General features: G+C 41.4%; 1 protein-coding gene across 1 annotated transcript in view; it reads right to left on the bottom strand.

The window, feature by feature from the left end:
• Nucleotides 1-12,713, bottom strand: part of radil2a (Ras association and DIL domains 2a) — a 30,442-nt gene that overhangs the window by 16,988 nt on the left and 741 nt on the right. Inside the window, exons 2-8 of the mRNA XM_006801960.3 lie at nt 11,657-12,001; nt 11,146-11,381; nt 8,613-8,941; nt 5,185-5,877; nt 4,247-4,284; nt 3,100-3,269; nt 2,913-3,025 (exon numbers count right to left, since the gene is read on the bottom strand). Coding sequence (XP_006802023.2) covers nt 2,913-3,025; nt 3,100-3,269; nt 4,247-4,284; nt 5,185-5,877; nt 8,613-8,941; nt 11,146-11,381; nt 11,657-12,001 — 1,924 coding nt within the window. The remainder of the gene's footprint in view (nt 1-2,912; nt 3,026-3,099; nt 3,270-4,246; nt 4,285-5,184; nt 5,878-8,612; nt 8,942-11,145; nt 11,382-11,656; nt 12,002-12,713) is intronic.

Genomic DNA, 12,713 nt, shown 5'->3' with positions numbered 1-12,713 from the left:
CACATTTAATGTTCTCTAAAATAAAGCTCAAACACCCAATCCAATGAACCTTAATCCACCATTGTTTTGGAGTGGACAAGGGCTTTAAATGTTTGTGCTTTAATGTTGACTGGATTTGGTGTAAACCAGACAGCCTTAAAGTGCCACTTCAGCCTGGGAAAGTCACATAAAATCAGCCTGGGAGTGCCTCTCAGGCTGTAAAACTACAAACCCGACTGCTGTCAAATCCAAATCCAGACACAAGATGATTCCCAACATTCACAAGTCTAAATCAAAGAGTGTGCCCAGAGGTTTTAAGGGTTTAGAATAAATTATCTTCCTAACATCTGTCAGTTTCTCACATTTCCTTTTACAGTATCTTGTGGTGTTCCTCAGGGCTCTATTTAAGGTATTCAAAGGCTGTTTTCTTGTATTTGATGGTATACTTGCACATAAACACTAGGGGTGCAACGATACACAAAATTCAGGGTTCGGTTTGATACTTTGGTGTCACAGTTCGATATTTTTTCGATAGAAAAAATGTTCATGCCTTTTTAATTTGTCATTTATTAAAATTATAAATATAGATTTTAACTCAAAAGTACAGTTTTTAAATTTAATGTTGCTGAAACAACAAAATAATAATAATAAAAATAAATCTATCTGATCGAGAAATCACTCATCTTTGGAAAAGAGAGTTTATTACAGAGAAATGGCTCTTTCCAAAATAAAAGCTATACTATACGCTTCTTCTGGGCTATATTCTCAGCAGCATATTAAACATATCAGGTCCCCATAAGGAGAATCATGTGCTAACGGCTGTCTAAATGACTCGGGTAAAGTTTGTAGCATGCGTGCTTGTTGTTTTTGTCTGCTTCAACTTGTCTTTGCACGAGGATGATGTCAGAGTAAATGTGCAGTCATATTCGTTGTGTTCCCACTAGTGCTGTCAGCGTTAATCTCGTTGAAATGACGTTAACGCCATAACGCGGCAAATCTCCGTTAACAAGTTATGTCAACACATTAACGAGCTAACTGCGCTAACGCACTAGTTCCCATCAACTGAGCATTGCGTGGCACATGCCACATACTGTTTTACTTTTGTCCATGACTGGCTTACCTTCAGGGTCATGCTTCACATGAAAACCAAGATAGTTCCAAACGCCAGATCTGAATGAGGGTGGGGGAGGTTCAATTTTGGTTAGCGTAGAGGCAGTTGCCATGTTGCAACGAGCTTAGCGTCTGTCTTGCTAGCTTGTGCTGCGCTCAGTGGATCTGCAGTCGACAGTGCAGCCTAGGCGGAGTAGTCGAACGCAGATCCACAGAGCGCTCAACACAGCATCGTCAGAAGAAAAGTTGATAAAATAAATAAATTTTGTATTGTTCGATACATATGCGTACCGAACCGAAAGCACTGTATCAAACGGTTCAATATCAATACGAGTATTGTTGCACCCCTAATAAACACAACACAGAGTGAATATTATTTGTGCATTTGTCAAATTCATAAGTCAAAACATATGTTGTCCACCTAAGTGTACATGTATAAAACTCACTGAAAAGTACATATTTTAAAAAAAAGTTCAAAAATCTGTTTTTCATGCCTAAAGATGAATAAAAATGATTGAGGTTGTCATTATTCATGCATGAAAGGGTTAAGGTCACGGGGATGCTGGAGCCAGCTGTCACAGGGATAACACAGACACAGTCAGCCCTTTACCCTCACATTCACACCTTCTGGCGATTTAGAGCCGCCAATTAACCGAAGACGCAAGTCTTTGGACTGTGAGAGAAAGAGAGTACCTGGAGTGAACTCATGGGAAGAACATGCAAACTCCACACGGGAAGGCTTCAAACCATGAGGTCACACTGCTAACCACCGTATCCCCATGAAATAACAACATAGAGTTCATGCCTTAGACTATAAAGACCTAAAAAACTGTTTGTAATAGATGCACGTGGACATGTTGTTAAAGTCTGTTGGTTATCACATCTTAATCTGAAGTTGAATCTTACAGCTACAGCTGCATATTTTTAACTTGGGCGGATGCAGATTTACCACTTTTGGCTTTGCATCATTGGGCGTCTTTGCACAGCAATTGCCAGATATGTTCTGGTCAGTCCTGCTGATTATGAACATGAAAATGTGTTTTTCATTTTGTTTGCTGCATTTTTCTCGACGTTTGCTTTTAAAAATATTCTGTCATGTAACTCGAAAGCTGGACAACATTTTCACATTGTGGGTCTGCTTTTGTTAATCAACAAACCAAAGTAACCCAGAGAGAGAAGACTGTGTTTATGTTGCACTCAGTGGAAAACAGTGTATTTAAGACATTTTAAAACATTTTAAAGACCAGCAGACACCATCTAATTATCTTTTTGACAAAAACAGCGACAGTTTGCTTTTAATTGTTCAAATTTATGTCAGATATTCTCCATCCACCGTAGGCTGTGTCCTGGCTAAAGAGCCACATTTACACTAATTATGTTTTCATTTAGTCTCCAAAATAATAATTCCGCTGTTCATTTTTGTTTGTTTAAATCCTCTATAAACCACACTAAAACACACCTGCTGTTCTTTAAAGCGTTTTGCAATGTAGCTTCAACATTAAAGAAAACGCTCACATTGCAGTTCTGGTTTATGTTATTTAACAAACCAGCGTAGCCTCGAGGGAGAGGACTGTGTGTGTTTATGTCGTGGTCAGTGGAAAAGACACTCGCTCAGTATCTCACAGGCCTTTCCTGCCTGAGAGTTTGTGTTTCCATTCTGTTATTGTGTTTTCTGTCTGGACGACGCTCAATGAAAACAGAACACGCTGTTTGCACTAGACTTCCTGGTTCATGTGTGACCAACACTGAGATTAGAGGGGCCAAAGGAGATGTGAAACATGTGATGTCATTTTTATGTGAGCTCTTTATGCTATCAAGCCAACCTTTGTTAGGTAGTAGACGGTCTGCTGGAAGGTGAACATGATGACTTCCTCCAAGACTGTCATGGCTTCCTCGCAGGCTGTCCGAGTGGATGATATCTCAGAGTCAAGCAGACCTGTAGAGACATACAAATAAGTCTTAACAGCACACACACAAACACAGACAGGGGTGAGAATGATGAATGCCCACCTTCATCCTCCTGGTCCAGCCTCCATGGCAGCAGCTGTGGGACTTCATGCTGGATGAAGTGCAGCAGTTCGATGGAGTTAGCCATCCACAGCACCAGCGGCTGCAGGCCCGGGATCAGCTCCTTCATACTGAGCAGCTGCAGCTGCTGTGACTGCTCGTCGCCAGAGCTCCTGATATAAAACAACCAGTGGGAGATTAGATCTGAGAAGACACTGTGAGCTGTCTATAAACAGAAAAAGGTTGTTACAAACACCCAAATGTCCATTCAACAAATGTGATATTTATTGTATTTTATTGAACTACTTAAATTTTCATTTCCTGGTTTTCTGGATAAATAAACTCCATCATATCCTATCCATTCACTCTTAACTTCCCCGTTAAGGTTTAACATTTAACTGATTAGTACTTTGATAACCAGTCACGTGTTGTTTTGGGAGGTTTGAGTTTACTAAACAATTAAATGTGGGATTTTTTAAAAAATCAAGCAATTACTATTAATTCTGCAGATTAACTGATATTTAAACTTACTATACGTATGTTTTGCCTCCAACATGACAGCCATGCTAGTCAGTAGTCTTTGGTTATCTAGTATAAAAAGTGGTCTCCACGTCTGCTTGCTTCAAACCATTTACAGTTAACTTCCTTTTAAATTTCTGCAAATCAGCAAAATACTGTGCGTGGTTAAGCACAGTTAAACACAAGTTCCTGCTCCATTTCAAGAAGCTGCGTTTTGTCTTTTCCCAATAAAATGAGTTAAAGTTTCTGATTTGTGATGGACTAATTAGTTAACTGACTGAAAGCAAATGTAGGAGGTGTTTTTATGGGTTTGTTATGATTTGCTGTGGTTTCTACTGCTACACAGCTGTTCGCTCGACATGTCATGTAGGTCATATGATCCTTTGGATTCCTCCCTTTTATCGAAGCCCACACAATGACCTCTGACTCAGAATCTGTTGACCTTTGATAGCTTTTCTCTTGCTGAGACAGACAGTTTTTAATTCTCATGATTATTCGTGATCACAACACAAACTTAGCTTTTTGTGCACAACCTAAAATTAAAAGAACTTAACCTTTTTCTAGAGGATCATGTTAGTTTCATTCAGAAAGTATAAGAGGACATATATCTTGTGAAAACACTTGTACTCACGTTTCTGGCTGGATTGCTGCAAGTTCCTTTGTCTTCTCCTGAGGGGGACAAAAAACAGATAAGACGTTATTTCATGGCTGCTTAAATGGGATGTAATGGGATGGAAAAACCCTATTTTTGTGTTCAAAAGCTGCTGTCAGGATATCCGAACATAATGCAGTGTCAGTTTTGCTACTGAAAAGCATGGATGCAGGCATTTTTGGCCTTATTGCATATGCAATAGGAGTGGATGACCATTTAAATGAGTCATACAGATGTGATTTGATAATGTTTGTTGCACACAATTTACTGTAAATTGTACTAAATTTTATTCCCCAAAAAGTATGTTTTATTTTCCGCGTGATGCGGCTGTGACAGGAATGTTGATTTCTTTGGAAAGCCAGGGGAAGTTGTTATCAGAATGAGTGCGTAATTATTGTAGATGGAAGGCTCAAAGCTGTGAGCAGTGCCTGGGCATTTGGTTCTGTCCTGCAGCTCTTCATTCAGTCCTCAGTGTGAATGTTTAGAGTCAAATCTTTCAGGTCCTTAAAACTGAACCTAACAGAGCAGAGCTCAACTGAACCTGATAAGGAGCGTTACTTACAAAGTATAAAGGCAACCAAATTACTTTTTCCAGTATTTAGTGACAATTTCTAAACAAAGATTGCTCCATAATGGAAACTGCAGAGCACACAATAGCATCTGTGTGGTTTTTCTCAGCGGTGCACACACACACAGAGCTCTGCGACATCAAAAACGGACTTTAAAACTTTTTTTTCTTATCTTCTTTCTAGTATCAGAGCTGTTAGATTTTTAACCTTAACCTTTTTAACCTTATTATCACTCACATTTGAAAACCCTAACCCCAAGCAAAAAAAGAAAAAAACTGACTGGAAACCCAACTGCCAAATAATGCTTTGGTCATGAAATTTAACGTGCTGCCGAGTTTTTTTCCTTACCCATGTAATGAGCTGGATCTGATTGGACAGCTGAAGCAGCAGCTGTCTGAAATGCGTCAGCTCAAACGTGGAGGCTGAGTGCTGGATGCAGAGACTCAGCAGGAAAGCCGGTGTCAGCTTCGGTTCATTCCCACTGGGGTCCAACATGTCCAGGATCTGTTGTAGGACTCTTTCCTCCTGGTCGAGTTCATAGCTCAGCGAAGCCTCAGTGCCCTCCAGGTCTCTCCAACGAGGAGGTAAAGGCTTCCTCTGGAGCTTTTTCCTAGCCACCAAGGAGCCGCATGACAAACAAGAGGTCTTTGAGTCAGAGTTTGGGCAGAGTCTGGTCATCCAAGGAGGCGTGTGGAGTGATCCTGGTTTGCTTGTAGGATCCTTAAACATGAACAAGTAGTGTTTCCCCAAGCCAACCAAATCTCCCGGATTCAGTTCAACCTCCTCTTTAAGGAGTAAACCATTTCGGGTCACAGGAGCTCCATGAAGGGGCTTCAGCATCGTCAGCGTCTTTCTGTGCTCTCCTCCTGTGGAAGTTTGGCTGTTAGAGTCCAGTCGTCTGACACAGCAGTGCTGTGGTAACACATCTGGAGCAAACAGGAGGATGTCCACCTTCAGCCTCTCCTCATCTTCTCCAGTGTGATGCTCCTTGCAGCAGCCAAAGATGGTGGTGGTCCCACTCATGAGATAGATGACAAAATCCTGCAAAAAAAGAAAAAAGAAAAAAAGAAGACATTTGTATCAAATGTTTCGCACAATAAATTCAGCTGCAAAGCTGGCAGATCAACTGCTTCGGTTTCCATTGTAATATCCCCCGTTTACGCTGGTACGCGCCCCCAACTCCTCCTGGTGTGATCTTTGGTAAGCTCTAACTGAAGATCTTGGCAATATTTAACTGTGAAACCATATAAGTTGGGTTACAACTTCTATGACACAAGAAGTTGTAACTCAAATATACTTTATCCAAATTGGCATAAACTTTTCATTTAATCTGCCAGTACTGACTAAAATGTGATAAACACAATCCAACATTCATGACTTTGTCACTGTGGGTTCCGATCAAGACATAGGAGTAGTGGGTGTTCTCTAATGCCACCTATTGGGCACAGGAAGTGATTTGTAACTCGTTTGTGGAACTGCCAATAAGAGTCCAACAGTTTTAGCTTTTCCTTAAATCACACCTGTACACAGAAAACTGATGGTGGATGGAAAGCAGTAAAAAGACTCTTATTCTCCGTTTATCTGCACAGGTTTTGGCTGTGATTACAGTAACGAGCGCAGCTCTTTGCGAGTGAAATGCTTACGCTGTTGGACTCTGTACCACCGGCGAAGACTTCCTGCTGTGTCTTCCATAACAGCAACAACACGAGCTTTCATTTTGTGGCCTTAATTCTTCCTCTAATGCAATTCTATTCTTCAAGCAAACATTCATTCAAAGTAGCAGTCCGCGGGAAGCCTGGGATTGATTTCCTTGTGTAACACTTTGGAAATAAACCAGGAGTATGCGTGCAAGCAGCAGTAGGATCATCTGGTAAAAGTACAACTTGAACTGGCAGAGCAAGGCGGGACAGGAATGGAAGGGCTTATGAGCGAGACGGTGAGGACCAGGAGCTCAGGGTCACCACGTTAAGACTATTAGTCAGGCGATGATAGCCTATCATCTCTGCTGCCTAAAGCCAAGCAGCCTCAGCGTGAATGAACAGCATTCATATGAGAGGGTGTTATTGCTTTGTTACTTTTAAGATATAAAGGCTATTTACAGACAAAATGATTAATAACTGGGATGCATTGCTGTAATGGGTAATGGTATCAACCAATATTCCACCAGTCAAACATATGCCGACTCCACCATCCTGACTGAAACATACTCAGGCTTGCTTAAAAACGCAGCTCATTCAATAACAATAAAAACTTAATGGGCATCGCGCCACCGCAGAAGTTGTGGCTCAGCATCAAAACTCTCTCTCCACTGAAATAAATGCCAAATTCAGTTTTGTTTCTTTGGTCTCCAACAACACAGTTTCAAAAAACAACCCAAAAATCAGCTTTCAGTTCCTGTTGCACGACCGCTGGTCCGCCACAGACCCGCCTCGTTCCTTTGCTTTGGCTTTGGGTCGACCCATTGTTGCAGAGTAAGATTAGGTCGGCTGCAGCTCTCAGCGTGCTGCCGTGCTCCCAGCATCCTGCTCAGTCAGCAATCCCCAGCAGCGGGGATAAAAACACTGCGAGAAAGAGCTTCCTGTTCCTGGGAATGGGCTAAAGCCACAGCGTGCTCTCTGGTTTACTGTGCAAAAGAGATTTTTAAACAGGCGATGTTGACAAGGACAGATTTTGGAACAGTTCGAAACAGAGGTCAGGTACACTGGTATGTTGATTACAGCACAGCAGTGTTTACACGCTACAGTTTATCCTCCTAATCAGGACTGCCTCTTTGTTCTGCCAAAGATCCTAAGCAGGTTTCCTTCTGACAGAAGGTTGAGCACTCTGTTCTTCATCCTTTCATTGACACATGATGACACAGGGCTCACCCTGAGCATGAACAGGATCACCTGGTCCTAACACACCTGTGTAGCAGTGATTCCGCCCTGTCTGACTCTCTGACTGAGGGATTTTCTCCTTGCGTTACATAATAAGCTCAGTTCGCCACTATATGTTTCTCTTCCTCTTGTCTCTTTTAAGCTTATTTGCTTACACGCTCACAGGAGACACTCAAGGGCAATAACAGGTCTATTATTATACTTAACTAAAACTTTACAATAAAAATGAACCTCAAGTCTTTAAAATGTCAAAGAAGGAGTTCAGAAACTGCCTGCAAATCTGCTTGATTATAAGTTTTCAATCATCTGTAGGTCAGCTTTAAACTTTGGATACTATTATTGGCAATAATTTGGTTAAATGTGACCAGGCTGAAAACAACTCTGAAAGAGAACAACAGCACCCACCTGTAGCTGATATTACAGCAGCACATCCTTCTCTTCATTTCCAGATCCATATTTTTGTTGTTTGACTGTACCAGAGCAGTTTTGCATGAGTTGCAGGTAAAATAAATAAACAAATAAAATCCTTATGTCTCTCACACGAGGTTTTGTGCAGGCCCCTCAGTTCAACCTCAATCCAAAACAAGCTGTTTTAGCTTCTCCAACTTTAGACTAACTTTCATGTGATTTGCTACCACTCACAAATAAGCAAGTGGGTGGGACTTCTTTCCCTGAGTTGACCAAATTAGGCTTATCCTCTATGTGACATCATACACAGCCCAGGGTAGGAAAAAAAGTAACTGAAACTGAGTGTTTAGAGCAGGCTGAAGTCTGAGCTTACAGGGATAACAGTTTCCTACAATGAACTCATTATCTGAAACTTTGGAGTTCAGAAAGGTCTCATCTGCTTAAGGTAATTATAGTTATATACAGATAACCTTAAGTTGTTCTGCCACTCACCTGTCTGTGGCTGTAGCCCTGCAGCAGGAGGAAATAAGGGAAGTCAAAGGGTGGGTGGATGGAGTACTGGGTTGTGTTATCATCGCTGCTCTCAGTCTCCTCCTTTTCCATGCCAAGACGCAGCACTTCCTTGTCGGCCTCAGCCTCGGGATCCTCTCTGAGCGCACTCTGTTGGGCCTTGCTAGCCTCCTTGCCCATCGCGGACAAATCCATCTCGCTGAGGCTCCTCCAGATGCCAAGTCCATCTGTGTCCTCCCCACTGCTGTCCACAAACAGGGAGGTCACTCTGGAGCGGGTCTTCTGCAGCTTACGAGCCTGGGCATTGATCCCTGGGTGGACAAGAAGATGCTATGTCATCGAGTGTGTTGACACCTGAGTATGTTTCACGACTCATTTTGGACTTTTAAAAAGACTTTATCTTCTTACTATAAAAAGCTTCCAAAGCTTGGTGCAGTAATTAATTCATTCTATGCTGATGATGCTGGACTCTATCCGCTTGTTAGTCTCTTAGAAAAAAATGATCTAACATAAAATCCACAGAGCCCAAGGACGTCTTCGTTTATCAGGATCTTCATTACCTAGAAACATTCGGCAGCTCTTCTTCTTGTGGTATACTTAATCTCAATTAATAAACCTCAGGTGCGCTGCAGTGATATTTCTAACTGACAGATTCAAGGCCAAAGGGTTAAGGTCAAAGATGACTTTTGTGATTATTACAAATTAGTAGTAGTTCACAGGTAATACTAGCCCGACTACAGCTTATGTTACTTAGCTTTTTGTATAATTTAGTTCATAACATCTACTTAATTAGATAAACAACCATAAAGAACATCATATAGATCAAACTAAATATACTAAAATAGAGATACACAGGGTGTTTGATGCTCCAGATGCCTCGTGTCACTTAATTAAAAAATAACTAATTCAAATTCAGAAAAAAAACGTTTAAATTTAAAACAGGACAAACACAGCAGAAGAATAGACTTCTCAAATTTGTGGCCTCAATTAATAATGTCAGCTTTAGACAAACTTTGAATCAGCGCCAGGAAAAACAGAAGAACTACCTCTCGTGTTTATAAAGTTATCTTTACGATAAACAGAATTCCTCCCAAAATTACTCCGGTCATCCGAGCTGACTCCAGCATAACACTTTTCTGCTCTGGCTTCAGTTCAAATGCAACATAACCAGAGGAAAAAGGGGGGAAATGTGCAGGGAAGGTGAGATGTGACCACCTCTATCAGATACCAGCAGCCACTCTGTCGGCCTGACGTAACACAAACACTATTCAGCTCGTTGGGAGCCATTAAGCGAGGTGGAATGTCCACAGGGTCCGGCTTCACACCCGGTGCTCCGCTGCCCTTATCAGCTGTGGAAATGGGTGTTTTCCACATTGTTCAGCACTGCTGTGACAGGCTGGGCTTGATGCCTAAAAACCCGACGGAGGTAAAAGGCAGCTTTCCCTCGGTCAGAGAGGAGGAAGGGGAGGGCAGATCACGGAGCCATGAGAAGCAGTGCAGAGCTGCACAGATATAGAACTCTAAACGCCAATATTTGAATGTGACTTAGATAAGTCTTTTATGTATTAAACCATTTTTGTACTCTCATGTGCCACCAACAGCTTCTCAACGGCTTTCTATGTGAATCACCCTGCATGAATTTCTCCATGAAAACTGGAAGCAAAGCAACACTAACTAATGCCAGCTTAGAAATGGAGTCTATTAATCACCAACAAATTACCGGCTCAGAGAACAACACAGAATCTAACAAAAACTCTGCATACAGGGAAAAAAATCTGTCTTTAATTTTAGTCTTTGTTAATTTGGTCTACCCTATAATGAAACCTGTGACTGCCTGTGTTTATACTAAACTTCTGAAATCTTAAAATCTGACAAATACCAACCAGTTTCCTGACAGCTAAAACGAACTAAGAAAAAACCCCTAAACATTCTTAAACTAATAAATGAGAAAACTCAATCTGAAAATGAAACTGGAACACTAAAAACTAATAGACACTGTAGACTAAACACTGGACCTCTTTTAAAATGTACAATCAGCTCAAAAACTGTAATTCCTTCAGTAGAAATCAAATTATAATTAAGGTTATCTGTAATTTAAGCTTCGCGCTATCAGACCAATCCTGATTAAAAAGCCGTCAGAGTGTCGGTCCAGAGCTGAAAAGGACCACAACAAGCGTGAGCCAAAGTCAACAGGACCGCTCAGCCCCCAGAGCGCAGGAAGTCAGCTCTGACAGAAAGAAAAACACAGCAGCTATAGGCCTGGTGGGAAGAGCCGCGTTGTGCCTTGATGCTTAGCGAGGACCTTATGGACCCTTGAATTAAAGCAAAGATAAGAGCAGGGCAGCTTTTGTTTCCTCCTGACCTCTGCTGCATGTCTGTTTGAACCAGTGATAAGAGGCACAATGAAACCCAGCAATAAGAAACATCTAAGGCTCCCAAGGCTAAGGCTGAGTGATTGATAACCCCAGTGGGAGGATGTTAGGGTCACTGTGCAGGTGTTAGGCACCATGCGTACCTGCTGTGATCGTGTCCCTGTCCTTTAAACTTTGCTCTTCCACGCTCGCCCGCAGCTGGATCTCAAAACGCCTGGAGAAGCCATCCTTCGGCTTCCACAGCGACTGCAGCATCAGGGGCCTCTCGCTGTCACCCACAACCCTAAAGCACTCTCTCTTCCACTGGTTATCAGCCCCCATCTGGCCAATAACGTCGCACAGCACGTAGTTGTTGGGGTCTTCTTTTTCCAGACAGTACCTGAAGAGAAAAAAACAGAGAAATGAAGCATTAGCAATAAGTCTGGAGGATGTTTTTCACACTGAAGCCGTCATAAATGTTTCTGATTTCTAAGTTTCCCCCTTTTTGTCCTCAACAACTGAGTTTTTTTAAACAGGCGATGTTTAATTCTCACATGTTAAAATCTAGTTTGACCTAAAAGTAGCACTACTTCCCTTTTACTTTGTTTCTTTTAGGAATAAATCTTATTGCAAGGACTCAACAACATGCTTTAGGACCAAGAGAAAACCTCTTACCTTTCCAAGGCCTGCTTCACCAGCTCCTTTGCACTGGACTGAGTGGTAGCCAGCACACTCTTGTAGTTGGTCCCCTGGCAGATGTCACTGCCAAAGATCTTCAGGATACCAGGAATGGACATTTGGCTGGATAGCTCAGCTGGGTCGTCCACAACCTGGAGGTCTCCAGACAAGCTCCCGCCACTACCACTCGCCACCTGGACATGCCGTCCACCGTCTCTCAGGTCGGGGCTTTGGTTGAACACAGTGGAAAACCTGTTGTTGTGGCGGCGGATTTTGCTCTTGGCTGGCTGCCGGACGCCAACGCTCTCAGCAGAGCGGACAGTGCTGTTCGAGTTGTTGGACCTGATTGGAGTGAGAGGACAGAACACTAAAAGATCCTGCACGTGAACCATGATCTGTCTCAAGTTCTCCACTTCAGACCCAAATTTAGAACTGAAACAAACCAGGATTTTGTTTTTACGGTTATCTAAACTCATCAGCTAATTGTTTGGTCTTTGTGAACCTATTTAAACCTTTACATAAGTCATTATGTTAGCTTAATCAATAGACAACTATGATATATTCATTTATAGCATTTCTAAAGAAAAAAAATAAAAATAAAAAGCAGAAATACAGTCATAAAATCTAACTGAAAAGAAAACATGGGCCAAAATGCTACATATAAAAAGTCATTACTAAGGCTGTGTAATTACTCCATTAATTAATATAGTTGCAATTAAAGCTATAACTTTTTTTCTCATTATAGGTCTACTAAGACCAGATATAACTCATTTATCCTTTAGTACAACAGCTCAAAATAAAGTTAAACGCAACGTAAATGAAATTAAATGTTAACTTATTAACAATATTTCCCCCATAGTCTTAATTTCTAATATTATCATCATTACAAGCATTAATCATGCACATCTTTATATTCATCTCAACATCAAATCACTTAATTTCTTGGTGCAATGGTATAAAATGCAGATATAGCAATATAAATTATGTCTTAATGTGCAAAGTTATAACTGGAGCTGGCTAATGCGTATACTTAAAACGATTACATCTTCTAAAA

The sequence above is a fragment of the Neolamprologus brichardi genome, chromosome 4 (genome assembly GCF_056152115.1).
Source record: "Neolamprologus brichardi isolate AB-2024 chromosome 4, ASM5615211v1, whole genome shotgun sequence".
NCBI classification, from domain to species: Eukaryota; Metazoa; Chordata; class Actinopteri; order Cichliformes; family Cichlidae; genus Neolamprologus; species Neolamprologus brichardi.
The sequence above is the reverse complement of the archived record's forward strand: the minus strand, read 5'-3'. Positions and strand labels throughout refer to the sequence as shown.